The sequence below is a fragment of the Lathamus discolor genome, chromosome 4 (assembly GCF_037157495.1).
Source record: "Lathamus discolor isolate bLatDis1 chromosome 4, bLatDis1.hap1, whole genome shotgun sequence".
NCBI classification, from domain to species: domain Eukaryota; kingdom Metazoa; phylum Chordata; class Aves; order Psittaciformes; family Psittacidae; genus Lathamus; species Lathamus discolor.
Window position 1 is genome coordinate 58494243 of NC_088887.1, and position 14819 is coordinate 58509061.

A 14819-nucleotide genomic window follows, 5' to 3' on the forward strand; every position below is an offset into this window, starting at 1 on the left:
CCAGTTCAGTTTTGGAACCACCTGTTGTTTTTTTAAAATTATCGATGTAATGCTTGCAGTCATTGTCACATTAAAGTACACAAAATTCTATTAAGATATGCTCCCACTTTAAAACATAGCATGGAGCAGTAAAAACCAATTTTGCAAGTAGAATAAATTTTAGATTGGGAAACAGCTGGTGAATGAAAAACCCATTTGTCTTCTGTCTGATTATATTTTAAAGAGATCACTTTGCTTAACTGCAGTGAATAATTTCACCTCTAGCAGTAAAGCAACACTGGAAGTATTAAATGCCAAGTTTTCTTTAGCCATGTTGCAGAATATTTTGAATTAACTATAATTTGGAATAGATTGAAATCCAGATGACAACGCATCATGAAAGAATTCTGTTCACAGGTGTTGCTACTGTAGCATTTATTCCATTGTCAAAGGATCAAAGTATAGCCCAGGTTGGAAAGGACCTGAAAAGACCATTTAGTCCAACATTTCATGGGAAAGGAAGCCTAGCTGAGATTATCTAGTGTTCTCTTCAGTCACGACTTGAAAACCTCCAGTGATGGAGAATCCACCACATCCTTGGGGAGGTTGTTCTAGTGGTTAGTTGTTCTTACCATGATTTTTTTTTTCTTATATTAAAAGGAAATCTATCCCAGTGCAACTTGTACTTGTTGCCCCTTGTCTTCTCCATGTGGTTCCTTGTGAAGCGAGAGTCTTTGTCTTTGTAGCCACCCTTTAAGTACTAGAGTTTTATACTAAATGTACCACAAATACTTTAGTTTTATACTAAATAAGTTTGTAACACTAAAGATGGGGAAACTCTATGTGGATAGCATTTTTATTTGAATCCCTTTCAAAGCCAGAACAAAATTTTATCTCGCTTAGTAAAACCAGCTAATTGCCCATTTCTAAAAGCTTCGTGCTGGAGGTAATTTTTTGTATTTTTTATCTTACTGCCATTGTCTTCAGTCCTTGTCTACAGCTTCACTGTGTTGCACTGTGCTGTCATTGCCATGGAGATAAAGCTTGCAGAAAATCCTACTGACTCTATTAATATAAGGATTTTTATTTCCATAGATAAGGCATAAAACATAATGCTTCTTCCACTCTGCGTTTGTAGTAAGATGATAAAAAAAAAAAATAAATTAATAACTACCCCTTTTTAGCTGTAGTTTATTTTTAAGATACTTTGTTATTTGGAGCTAGAAAAGGCTGTTAGTCTTTCACATGGGGAATTATACAACCAGGGTAAGTAAACAGAAGTTTGATCCTGCTCTATAGCTAACACATCCTGATGATTTTATACTTTGGGCTTGGCCTTTCTTGGCATCGTCAGAGGTTCTTCAAGCTATCACTAAATTCATCAAAAAGAAAGAATCATCAAAAAAAGTTAAGGTTCTATTTTGAAACATTCAGAAATCAAGGAGTGATGAAGTTAGAATTACAACTACAACTATGGTCTTATGCCCCAACTGATGCAATTGGTCCAGTTATACTACAAAGTACCCTTTAACTGCATAATTTTATGCTTTTGGAGAAATAGTGTTTTTTTTGCAGAGTTGTTATTTTTCTGGAGATTCCAAATGCTGACGTATGTGTCATCTGACAGTGTTTTTTCTGAGTTTTAAATTGACTCTGTTGTTGACAGCCTAAGTGATGTGCTGTCTTTGGCTGGGGTAGAGTTAATTCCCTTCACAGCAGCTGGCATAGGGCTATATTTTGGATTTGTGCTGGAAACAGTGTTGATGATACAGGGATGATCCCATTACTGCTGGGCAGTGCCTACACAGAGCCAAGGCCTTTTCTGCTGCTCACCCCACCAGCAAGTAGGCTGGGGGTGTACAAGGAGCTGAGAGGGGGCACAGCCAGGACAGCTGACCCTAGCTGACCCTAGGAATATCCCATAACATATGGCATCGTGCTCAGCACATACAGCTGGAGAAATAAGAAGGAAGGGGGGACGTTTGGAGTGATGGTGTTTGTCTTCCCAAGTAACTACTAAGAGTGATGTAGCCTTGCTTTCCTGTAGATGGCTGAACACCTGCCTGTCCATGGGAAGTGGTGAATGAATTCCTTGGTTTGCTTTTCTTGTATGAGTGGCTTTTTCTTTACCTGTTCACTGTCTTTATCTCAACACAGAAGTTTTTTCACTCTTACTCTTCAGATTCTCTTCCGCATCCCACCAGGGTGGAATGACGGACCAGCTGTGAGGGGCCTAGTTGCTGGCTGGAGTTGAGTCACAACAGAGTATCAAGTTGAGCTTTTGTGCAATATACACTTCTCTTTAAAATACAGGTTTTAATAATACAGACTTAGACTGAACAGTGAAGCTCTACTCTTCCTTCAGGGGGATGTGTGACAGCACTACAGAGAAAACAATCCTGAGAAAGCATTCTTGCTGCCTGCACTTCCCCACATCCTGTACGAGGTAGAGGGGGCAATAATTCAAGCGTGGCCTCCATCTTTACACACTGGAGCAACGTTCTGATAAGCCATGAGCAGGAAAGCAATCATCCCTTATTCCAAAGTGCTGAAGTGTGACCTTAACTTTCAGCCTTTAATACCACGGCCCAAGTTTATAGCCAAACATGTACTTCACAATTGAGCGGATTGTGTGGATCTCTGCATAAATGTAATTTGTGTGAGTTGAAGTAATCTGTGTGAAGATTATTGTGTGTGAGCTCTGACTTTAAATGGATCAGGAGGTTACTGAGTCAATCGCAGAATTTGCTTTGGCACTTTTAGATGCTTCTTATTTAATGAGCATTTTACTTTTTCTTATGGAAGAAGCATCTAACTAAAGAAGCATTAAATATCTCTGAACAGCTGAAAACATTTTGAGGCTTTTTTAATAGTGAGGAATCTGTATTTTCTACTCTTGTTGCATGACAAACAGAAATACTCATGATCAGGCTTTAGAGAAGGGGAAAGATAAGAACAGAATAAATCAGATAAACCTAGGCTGAAAGCTGAGGTCTTTAATACATGATTCATGGCTAATAGGGAGCCTGTGCAAACCCCTACGCCTGCTTCACACAAGAAAGCTAATAACTGATGCTGAGTGAAGAGCCTGTGGTTGCCCAGAATAATTTTCCATAGGTCAGTGTAGTCTGGGGACCATGGTTTAAAAAGCTGTATGGTGCTGAAAATTTGAAATGGTATTTTCTGTGCACTCCAACTTTCTTAAGAGTTTATTATTTTTAATTAAATGCTTTTTTAATTATTGAGTTATAAAGGTAAAAAAATCTAGAATTTTTGCATTTACATTACTATAATTATTGTAGCACATATAATGTAGCACGATTAAAGCTTTAACAATATATACACATATAGATATTATGTTTAAAATCCTGCAAATTTTCAGTGAAATTACTGTATTTTATAAATTTTATAATTTATTTAATTGCAATTTTATATAATTCATAATTTTAATGTTTAGGGTACTTTAGTCTTAGGCTGAGAGGTTAATTTCATTCTCTTTATACCACAGGCTCTGCGAGGTACTTAATCTTGATCCTAGGCATGTCCTGATTGCAGAAGTAATCTTCACAAACATTGGGGGGGCTGCCACAGCTGTTGGGGACCCTCCAAATGTGATTATTGTTTCAAAGCGGGAGCTGAGAAAAAAGGTATGTACTGAAAGCTGTGTGGCTACTAAAATTCAGTACAAATGTTGACTTACTTGGTGTTAAACCTTCTCTTACCCCAGACAGCAAAATAAACAGAACATAATCCACTTTTTCTGCCGTGCTATCTCTTAGTATGACAATCAGGCAGAACAGAGTTATATTTTGGAGACAAAAATTGCAATGAAGAATAGACTTTTTGATATGGACTAAGAACACCAGTTTCCTTTTTTGTGGTGATGGTGTGAAGGATTTCCTTGTCATTGGCAAAGTGAAGAAAGCAGCAAAACAATGGACAGCTGTAAAGAAAGGGCAGCAAGTTGGAAAAAAAAAAGAGAAAAAAGTGAAAATGAAGATGAAAATCCAAACTTTTTTCAGAATAGACTCTCAGAAGTTAAAAATAATAGGACAATTTGATTACTTTTCAGAAATTTCAAACTAGGAGTAATTGTCCATACACAAAACCCCACAATGTGGGAAGCTGTGCTGGCCCTGTAGCCTCTGTCCTTCAGGTGCAGCCCAAAGGGATGCGGGCGGTGGAAGGAGAGTGGGCGCTCCTCCCATGCAGCACGGGCTGCAGCTGACTCCCACCTCCTACCAACATTTTGGTATCCCCAGGCTGCAGTGACAGATTTTAACTTTCAACACTTGGCCTTTCTTTCTTTCATTTTGTTGGGTGGCTGGTGACAAAGGGAAGGCCTTGTGCTGGATGGGACTGCAGGACTCCAGACACCTGCTGGAGGGCCTGTCCTGGTTCCATCATCTCCTCCCATCCACATGGCCCTCTCTGCCCTGTGGACAGGCAGAGCCAAATGCTGGCGGGTGTTCATGTTTGCAGCCTTCAGCTTCTGGATGGAGCTGATGTTTGTGTTAGTTCTCCAAGCTTTCAGCTATCCCTGCCACCCTTGAACAGGAGGGAGGGCATTCAATCCCATGTGTGCCTCTGACACTGTGCTCCCCAGTATCTTTTGGTGCATCACCCACCTCTGGTGTACTGGGGGTAGCCCGGAGGCAGTCTGCTCAGGATGCAAGGGGCAGCAGCTTCTGGGATGGGGCAGCTCTGTTCTCCTCCTAGCCCTCCTAGGCACACCCCCGCCAAGCAGCACCACTGAAGGGGCTGTAAGGTAACAGGCACACTTGTAGGGATGCCAAGCCCATGTTTTCTGGTTTGGCCAGTTGTCATAAACCCCCAAAGTAGATAAATCTAAAGGAATTCAAAGTAGTGTATGTGCTAGTGTGAAAATACCTGTGCAAATGGGATGAGGGAACTATAGTACAAACCAAACATATATTTTTTTTTAATTTTTTTTTTTTTAATTTGGAGTCAATTATTTTTCTATTGCTGTAGCACAAAAGCATCTCTTCCAATTAACTGAATACATTCAAATTAATTAAGTACTGTCCAGGTTGGAAAATCTCTTTGGAAGTTCATAGCATTTAATAAACTGAATGTTTACCTTCAAAATATTTGACATGTGCTGCAATTAGTTTGTTCACAAGATGACTTTGGAGACTCTGTGATATTCATGGCTGCGGATTTGATAGCTAAATTTTGCATTTTAAATATGAAATCTGTGCAACTATTTAAAAATTCTTTTCTAATAGAGAATAATTAGCACCTGCCAGGCAGGTCATTTTCCTAAATACTCAGAAACTCATCATCTTTTTAGAACCTTTAGAAGTGGCTATAAACATGGGAAGCAATTAAGCAATCACGTTGAAAGGAAACAATTTTACATTTCTCTTGAATAAGATATTGATAATTTTAGGAGGACACATGTATAAATACCATGGAAATATGAGATTACAGCAAATTCGGTGTTCGAAACAAGCACAAAAACTTTCCAAATGTTTTCACTCTGGATTGTTTTCACATCTTTTGCTGCATGACAGAAATAAGGATGTAAGAACATTGATCAGATTTAACACAGGCCCATGGGACTTGTACTATTATTTTCCTATATTTGCAACTGTTTATATATATAGATGCTTCTATATAGATCACAGTCTATGGTCAGAGACCTGTCCTTGGCTCTGAGGCTAAGTGGCATGGACTGGCTTATGTCCTCGCTGCTTAGAACTCACTCCCTCTAAAGAAGATTTGCTGGTAAGAGCTCTGGCAGGAGTAACTGGATAAAGCCAAGAGGGAGGGCAGGGAGGGAGCTGAACCATCTGGCCTCTTACAGTCTGCACTGTTGAACTAATAGCTCAACTCTTAATTTGTCCACCTGCTCCAGCAAGCTCTCTTTTGTTCAGAAGACAAAACATAGACATTGTTGTCTTGTCTCGGTAACTACATCTAGCAAAGGTTGCTGTGAGGAAAGGTTATGTGATCAACTGCAAATCTGCCTCTGAAACGTGTAGGGTGTCTCTGCTACATTTGTACCAAGTAACTTTTTTTTTTTCCTTTAAGTGTCTTTTGCAGTGGTTTTAGTACTAGAAATGCTTAATTCTCTGTAGTGCTGGAGAGATTTTTCTCCCTAGGTTCTGGGGAAAACTCATGTCGCATTAAGAATATTTTATGTAAACTATATTTAATAAATAAACTTTATGTTACAGTTTACTCATTAAAATATAAGGGTAATTTTGTTTATTTGTCTTAAGATGCAAGTGGATGAGAAAAAGATCTTTTTATTTGTAGCAGTGTTTAATTTATAATGGTGACATATTCCGTCAGTCATGCCTAGAATCAGTGGAACTTTTGCATACGAGGAGAGGAAGATTTGTACTCTTGCTTGTTCTTGGAACTGGAAGAAGTTTCACTAAATAGCATTTACGCTGTGATTTCAGGGAAGGCAAATAAGAGTTTTCATAAAGAGCAAATGGAAAATCTTTCAGTGAATACAGATCGTGCTTTAATTTTTTATTATCTTCAGAGTACCGCTACTGAGTGGCCATTGTTAGCAAAATCACATTTTTTTCTTGAAAAGAAATATGCTTCAGGTTTTGGTAACTCCATTTGTATGTGCACAGTAGGGCACAAACCATTTTGAAATGGTCATTGTTTTCAGAAAGTTGAATATTAAGTTCTCGATGTTTGGGAACTTCACAAGTATCTACAGTCACACCTTTGAAATCAGAAACAGCTTGTGCTCTAAGCTTAGGCTGTGATTACAAGTTCTTTAGAGAATGGATGGTGAATAGGTCTCCAGAGCAAAATGATAGTGTGAACATAGTGTACACTAGAGCATCTAGCTTTAATCTGCCTAAAAGATATAATGCTAAGAGCAAAGGCAGTTTTAGCATGTGCTAGCCACTGGATTATGTCCTCTTATTTACTGTCTTTGTTAGCATGTGATAAAGCTTCTACTATTAATCTGATGTTTGCTGAGGATTTTGGGGTTTCAGCATCACGCTCAGAGTTATTCCTGTCATTTAACAGGAATTTCCTGAAAAAAGGCAGCCATCAGGTTCTCCTATCCTGTTTTTCAGAGACTTTCAGCCTTCATGCTGGTATTTAGTATGATGAGATGTTAGTTGATTATATTTCATGAAAAGTTGTGGTACCAAAAGTTTATGAATAAAAGTAGGAAATTCTCAGAAGTGGTAGAGAAAAAATCATATATATGAACCTATAAAGGTGTATGAAATGGACTTCCATACCTTACTGGGCAATTATTTTTGTTGAGTTTGCTGGACACAAGCTTAAAAGTAGATAAAACTAGCCGTTTATGTTGATGTTTCATTGATTCCTTTTCTGAAGAAAAAAAATAAATCCTAGGTAAAGTATATGAAATAAAAATTATGGCTTTGTGGCTGATTTCAGATTTTTTTCCCATCTCTGCATGTAGTAAGCACGATAAAAAAGGAGGCTTGTCAGTGTCTTAGACAAGCATTATCTTCATGTAACTGTGTTAGACCATCAGTGATTTCTGGCTGAGACATCATGAGCTGTTCCCCCTGAGACAAGGTAGATCTCAGTCACTCAGCTAGAAGGGATGTTTAAACCAATGTAGAAATAATAAATTACTCTTCCTCTTCCTCATTTCATAAGTTTTAAAATATTAAGTGAAAGGCATTCTGGCTAGAAGCAAAATATTTGCTACTCCCTGAATTACTGCACTTAGCCATAATTTTTTGCTTTCTCTGTGCCCTAAAATGGCAGATTTCTTCTGGAAAGATCTGAACTACTAGAAGTTAATTTAAAACCTCCAAAAACAATAAAAACAAATAAATAATGAGGATAGAAAGTTAGTGCTTTAGCAAAACAGTGTGGTACTTCCTCCTAATACGAAATTGATATATTTGACTTTGCATTTAAAACTACAAACCAAGGGAAGATGCCCACTCTGTTTCAGCCCTGAATCTGTAGGCAGCGGAACCTTTAGACTGCTGTCTTGCTAAAACAGAATCTTTAGATTTTCTGTTGACTGGGAAATGGGAGAAATTCAACAAAATTCGCATAGCCTCAAGTAACGGACATTTGAAGCATGTATTGTATTTATCCAATGGATTGAAATCTCCTGGGAGAAAAGTGTTTCTTGCCTATCGTGCATGTGAATTCTATTTCAGTCTATTGTGCAGGAAAAAGAAAACCTTTATGAAAATGACATTTTGTTGTATGCAGCAGACATGTGGAGCACTTTACTACGTTTTTACAATGCTGAATCCTGGCCCCAGCAGTGCAGAGGACTCAGGAGGTATAAAATGTGTTATCCACAGCCACAAAGGTTAAGAATGTAGACTCTGTGGAGGTGTTACATGCCCTTTCTAGGATGTGGGAAAGGGAGTAGGAGCAATCGGTGAAGTAACTGTGACACTATTTTGGCATCCTCTGCTGTATCTCTGGTACAATGTGAACTGTTTATTCTCTTAAAGTTTTCCAGAGGCTGCTAGCTGTCTGCTAGCTACCTGACAATACCTAGTATGCAATTCGCCTTCTGCTTCCCTGAAACCATATTCTGTGTGCCACAGAAAGGCTGGTGCTAAGCAGCCAGGCCAAAGTGTCAGGGTGGTCAGTGGTCTGTTTTTCACTGGGATCACTTCTGATATCAGCCATAAAAAGGAGTGCACTTGGCTGTCCTCAATCTCCTCATGGCTGTGGCGTACCAGTTGTCCAAGGCTAGTGACTGTCAGGATGCATTTTCGCTCAGTGGCTCGTGTAGATCAGTGCAAGGAGGTAATGGGGAGGAAAGCCAGGAGCAAGGGATGGGAAGACAACTGAATCCTTGCACTATCAGAGGCAATACTGTCATGCAAGCTCTTTCCTGAAATAAGTGCACTCCATGTTAGAAAACTATTTGTTTCAGTGGAATTGGAAAGCTGCTCTGCATTAGCAGCAGAGCAGAATGTTTTCCCCGAGGACCTCAGAAATTAGAAAAATCAATGGCATGGTATTATGAAGTTTAACAAACTCCTGAGATATTCAGAGAAAGTAACCTAGCTACTCTCTTTGGAAACTTTGCTTAAGTTCCTAGATAGGATGCAAAAAAATCTAGTTGACAATTTTTTGTCTTGTGATGGTGACTGTAAGCCACTTTTAAGGCTCATTTATGTCAATTCGTAAGTCACAAAGCTGTGCTAATACTGTTTTTTTCTTTTAAGAGTATTGTGATCTCCTTTTCATTTCAAGTCCTTTAAATTATCAGTCAGACCTAAAACCTCCTTAACTTCAGCATTTTAGTTCTCCTTCTAAGTTGATGTGATTTTCCTTTTGTAGAGAAATTAGTTTTGTTGGTTTCAAGTGACACCTTCTTGTGCTGTATTTTTTGTTTGAGAAGCTTCTTCATTGTGGCATTTCAGTAACAAACCACAGGTGTTGATATGATATTCAAAATGTACAACTAAGTGACTTCATAAATCTTTACATTTGTTTGCAATGAGCCACGTCCTTAAATTCAAGTTCCATTGACCTGTGATGGGGACATTACATATTTAAACTTGAGCATTTTCAAGAATTTTTTTGCTTCCTGTTTATCTTTTTTTATTTTCTACAATAGCAGTTATCTTTATGCCTGAATATCTCTGCAGAGAATTTCTGCTGGAACACTCTGCTGGCGTCCTTATTCGTGATGTGGGCACACTCCTGCCAGCCCAAGAAAAGCTTCATCTCCGCTGCTTTTTGCAAGACTAGGTTGAGTGTTTTAAAGTCATTTTCCTCGTTCTGATAATTCTGGTTTAAGATATATTCTGACCACCTCTAATTACTTTATTGCTCTTCAACCAGCTGTTTCCCAGTTTGGGTTTCTTAGCGGTTTGTTTTTTTTCCCAGTTAGATTTAGGCAGATTTTGCTATTTTGATGTAGCTTCAGTGTTTTTACAGCTTAGTGCCTTTCAGCTTCCTACCTCTCGTTAGGCTATTTTAGAGACCAAAGAAAACTGAATGTTTATTTTGTGTACTTCCTGAACTATTTAGTGGCACACTGTCAATACTTGAAAGATTTCTGAACCAAGGCCAGTTCAACTTGATTTTAAGTATTCTGCTTTTTTTTTTTTTCTGGCCAAAATATTGTGATCCTTCTTTTTGTGTATAATCTTAGAGGCAACCCATATATAAATTAGATTTATTATCAATTTTAAATGGCTGTGATTAAGGAAACAACAAATGGGGAATATGGACTTTATAATACTTTGGCAGCAGGTCTTAGAAACATTGAGCCTTTGCAAAATATTTTTTTTCTCACTGCTATTTGTAAATTTCTAGAGCTATGAATGTTGATTTCACCCCTCATAGAAACGTCTTCTGTAGCTCTGATTCTTGACTTGATGCCCAGAGGCCAATCTTTCTGAGCATTTATAAAAAATAGCTTGTAAAGTCTGTCTTGCAGAGATGTCAGACATTTGACTGGCTGACCTATTACCTAGGCAAACTGGATGAAAGGATATTATTTTCCTTTGTGGTGCCATCTTTTTCTGTCCAGTTCTTAAAATAATCTTATTCCAGTTCCTGAAAAGTCTTCTTTGTACTTGCATAAAAGAAATGGCAGTAGCTGAGTTATAATGAAAGGCCAGTGAATGAACTGGTAAACAGTTTCACCTTTTAGTGGCTGGGGAGTAGAAGAGGCGAGGAATTTACTGTTAAATAGCAACCAAGGATGATTTTCTTTAGCTCATGAAACAGAAACCTGTGTTTTTAATGGTACCAAATTCTAATCCTCTGTCTGCATATTTATGGTTTGAGATTTACTTAAGTGCCTGCAAACTATGGATTTTTTTGAAAATAATCATTAATCTCTACCTGGCTACAAAAGTTCTTTATGACTTTAATCAGTTTCTTGTGTTGTGTGTTATCTTATTATGCCCTGGGGTGCAATAGAGTGAAACTTTATTTATTTATTTATTTTCTTTTTTGAACTAGAGACGTTTTAGCTGGGACATTTCTACATAAATTCTTTTAATAGGAGACAATATAAAAGAACACACATTTAAGGTAATAAGTCCCCAGTAGTCTTAACACACAGGAGTAGTATCATCTGATGCTGCATGGGAAGCTGTTTTTAATATGTGTTGACATTTCAAAGGGTCTATTTGGTAGAAGACAAGTCACTACAGAGACATAGGGATGTGGCACAGGGAGATCCCAAGACTTTCTAGAGTCTCTGGAAAATCAGTGAATTCTTTGAAAATTCAGTTTGGACAGCCTGAGCTATCCAGGGCTTGGACCATGCTTTCTTCCATGTGTCAAAGATCTGCTCTGCCGGGATGACTGATTCAGACAGCCTTTGCTCTATATAAGACAGTTCCTTGATACAGAGGAATCACTTAGATGTGATTCCCCTCGGAGCTTCATGAACAGCTTCTTTTGGACAGGCTAGTTAGGACTAGCTGTGATTTCAGAAAATCCCAGCCCAAAGGCTAACCCTGATTCACTGCAGTGTGTGTAATATGATATCATGGAATGATTCAGTTGAAAAGGGCCTTGGAGGTCATCGAGTCCAACATCTACATTCCGGCTGCTCCAGCCAACGAGTCGGCTTCAATTGGAGCTCGGCTCAGATGCCTCTATACAAACACCTGTAGCATGGGGAGCAAACAAGAGGAATTAGAGATGTGTGCACATCTACGGGGGTATGATATAATAGGCATCACAGAAACATGGTGGGATGGCTCCTATGACTGGAGTGTTGGAATGGAAGGTTACAGGCTCTTTAGAAAAGACAGGCCCAGCAGGCGGGCAGGGGGAGTTGCTATTTATGTTAGGGATAGGCTGGAAAGTATGGAACTCTGTCTGGGGACAGGTGAGCAGTCAACAGAGAGTTTGTGGGTCAGGGTTAAAGGGAAGACAGCCGTGGAAGACATTACTGTGGGGATCTGTTACAGACCGGCTGATCAAGGAGAACCTGTGGATGAAGCACTCCACAGACAGATAGGAGAAGCCTCACGCTCGCAGGCCCTTGTTCTCATGGGGGATTTCAACCACCCTGACATCTGTTGGAACGATGGCACTGCACGGCACAAGCAATCTAGGAGGTTCCTCGATTGTGTGGAAGACAACTTCCTTCTGCAAGTAATAGAGGAGCCGACAAGGAGAGGTGCCATGCTTGACCTCGTGCTCACCAACAGGGAAGGGCTGGTTGAGAATGTGGTACTCCAGGGCAGCCTTGGACGCAGCGATCACGAGAGATGGTCGAATTTGAGACCCCAAGGACAGTGAGAAGAGCGTGCAGCAAGCTCGCTGCCCTGGACTTCAAAAGAGCAGACTTTGGCCTCTTCAGGAGCCTGCTTAGTAAGTTTCCATGGGATATAGCCCTGGAGGGCAGGGTGGCCCAAGACTGTTGGTTGATATTCAAGGATTACCTGCTACAAGCTCAGGAGTGCTGCATCCCAGCTGGAAGGAAGTGCAGCAGAAGGGCCAGGAGACCTCCTTGGATGGATAAGGAGCTGCTGAGGAAAATTCAAAGGAAAAAAGAGGCTTATAAAAAATGGAAGCAAGGACAGGTGGCCTGGGTAGAGTACAGGGATGTTGTCCGGGAAGCTAGGGACCAGGTTAGGAAGGCTAAGGCCCAGTTAGAATTAAACTTGGCCAAAGATGTTAAGGATAACAGGAAGGGATTCTACAGGTACGTAGCAAACAAAAAACAGACTAGGGACAAAATAGGCCCCCTGAGGAAGCTTTCAGGAGAACTGGCTACACAGGATTTGGAGAAGGCTGAGGTTCTCAATGACTTCTTTGCCTCGGTCTTCACTGGCAAAGGCTCTGACTGCACCACCCAGGTCTTAGAAAGTAGACGCAGGGACTGCGAGAATGAAGACCTTGGGCCCACTGTAGGAGAGGATCTGGTTCGAGACCATCTTGAAAATCTGAACGTGCACAAGTCCGTGGGACCTGATGGAATCCATCCGCGGGTCCTGAAGGAGCTGGCGAATGAAGTTGCTAAGCCACTGGCCATCGTATTTGAAAAATCATGGCAGTCAGGTGAAGTTGCCGAAGACTGTAAAAAGGGAAATATAACCCCCATTTTCAAGAAGGGGAAAATGGAAGACCCGGGGAATTACAGAGCAGTCAGTCTCACCTCTGTGCCTGGTAAAATCTTGGAGCACATTCTCCTGGACAGCATGCTAAGGCACATGAATAACAACAGGGTGCTTGGTGACAGCCAGCATGGCTTCACTAAGGGGAAATCCTGCCTGACCAATTGGTGGCCTTCTGTGACGGGGCTACAGAACTGATGGACAAGGGTAAAGCAGTTGATGTCATCTACCTGGACTTGTGCAAAGCGTTTGACACTGTCCCACACGACATCCTTCTCTCTAAATTGGAGAGATATCAATTTGATGGATGGACCACTTGGTGGATAAAGAACTGGCTGGATGGCCGCAAACAAAGAGTTGTGGTCAATGGCTCAATGTCCAGCTGAAGACCAGTAACGAGTGGTGTCCCTCAGGGATCGATGTTGGGACCGGTCTTGTTTAACATCTTCATCGCTGACATGGACACTGGGATTGAGCGCGCCCTCAGCAAGTTTGCCGATGACACCAAGCTGTGTGGTCCGGTTGATATGCTGGAGGGAAGGGATGCCATCCAGAGGGACCTTGACACGCTTGTGAGGTGGGCTGATGCCAACCTTATGAAGTTCAACCGTGACAAGTGCAAGGTCCTACACCTGGGTCGGAGCAATCCCAGGCACGGCTACAGATTGGGCAAAGAAGAGATTCAGAGCAGCCCTGCAGAGAAGGACTTGGGGGTGCTGGTCGATGAGAAAATGAACATGGGCCGGCAGTGTGCGCTCACAGCCCAGACAGCCAATCGTATCCTGGGCTGCATCAGAAGGAGCGTGACCAGCAGGTCAAAGGAGGTGATCCTGCCCCTCTACTCTGCTCTCCTGAGACCTCACCTGGAGTATTGTGTGCAGTTCTGGTGTCCTTAACATAAAAAGGACATGGAACTGCTGGAACAAGTCCAGAGGAGGGCCACAAGGATGATGAGGGGACTGGAGCACCTCCCGTATGAAGACAGGCTGAGGAAGTTGGGGCTGTTCAGCCTGGAGAAGAGAAGGCTGCGTGGGGACCTCATAGCAGCCTTCCAGTACCTGAAGGGGGCCTATAGGGATGCTGGGGAGGGACTCTTCGTCAGGGACTGTAGTGACAGGACAAGGGGTAATGGGTTCAAACTTAAACAGGGGAAGTTTAGATTGGATATAAGGAGGAAATTCTTTCCTGTTAGGGTGGTGAGGCACTGGAATCAGTTGCCCAGGGAGGTTGTGAGTGCTCCATCCCTGGTGGTGTTCAAGGCCAAGTTGGATGAAACCTTCGGTGGGATGGTTTAGTGTGAGGTGTCCCTGCCTATGGCAGGAGGATTGGAACTAGATGATCTTGAGGTCCTTTCCAACCCTAACTATTCTATGATTCTATGATTCTATCTTACTCAAGGCATGGCTGTGAAGTGTATAGGATTATACAATTATAGAATTATTGTAAAAATCCATGTTGTTATTAGTTTAAAACAAAATATGGTCATTAAAGTTTAGCCATTTCTGCAATTTGGTTTGATTTAAAATGAATTCACAGTAATTTAAGTGAAAAATGAAAGTTCATTATTCACTTTTGGATTGTCTACCCAAGTAAGGAACACTAAATGTATTTCAGAATAACTCGTAATGCTATATTTTAGTTTTTTGAATGAAACTGTAATGTGGCTTCTCTCCTTGAAACAGATGAGATACAGCTTCTACTGACTTGGAACTTACTTTACTGCTTTATATTTATTATTGATTGCTAAGGTACATACAGTTGAATACTTTTCCCTGTAGGAAATAT

The 14819-nt window shown here is 40.7% G+C and overlaps 1 protein-coding gene across 2 annotated transcripts in view; it reads left to right on the forward strand.

The window, feature by feature from the left end:
- The window catches only part of OCA2 (OCA2 melanosomal transmembrane protein), a 144250-nt gene that overhangs the window by 38194 nt on the left and 91237 nt on the right, over nucleotides 1-14819 (forward strand). For both annotated transcript variants that reach the window (XM_065675751.1, XM_065675750.1), the window contains one exon: nucleotides 3488-3626. In XM_065675751.1, the coding sequence (XP_065531823.1) occupies nucleotides 3488-3626 (139 nt within the window). The remainder of the gene's footprint in view (nucleotides 1-3487; nucleotides 3627-14819) is intronic.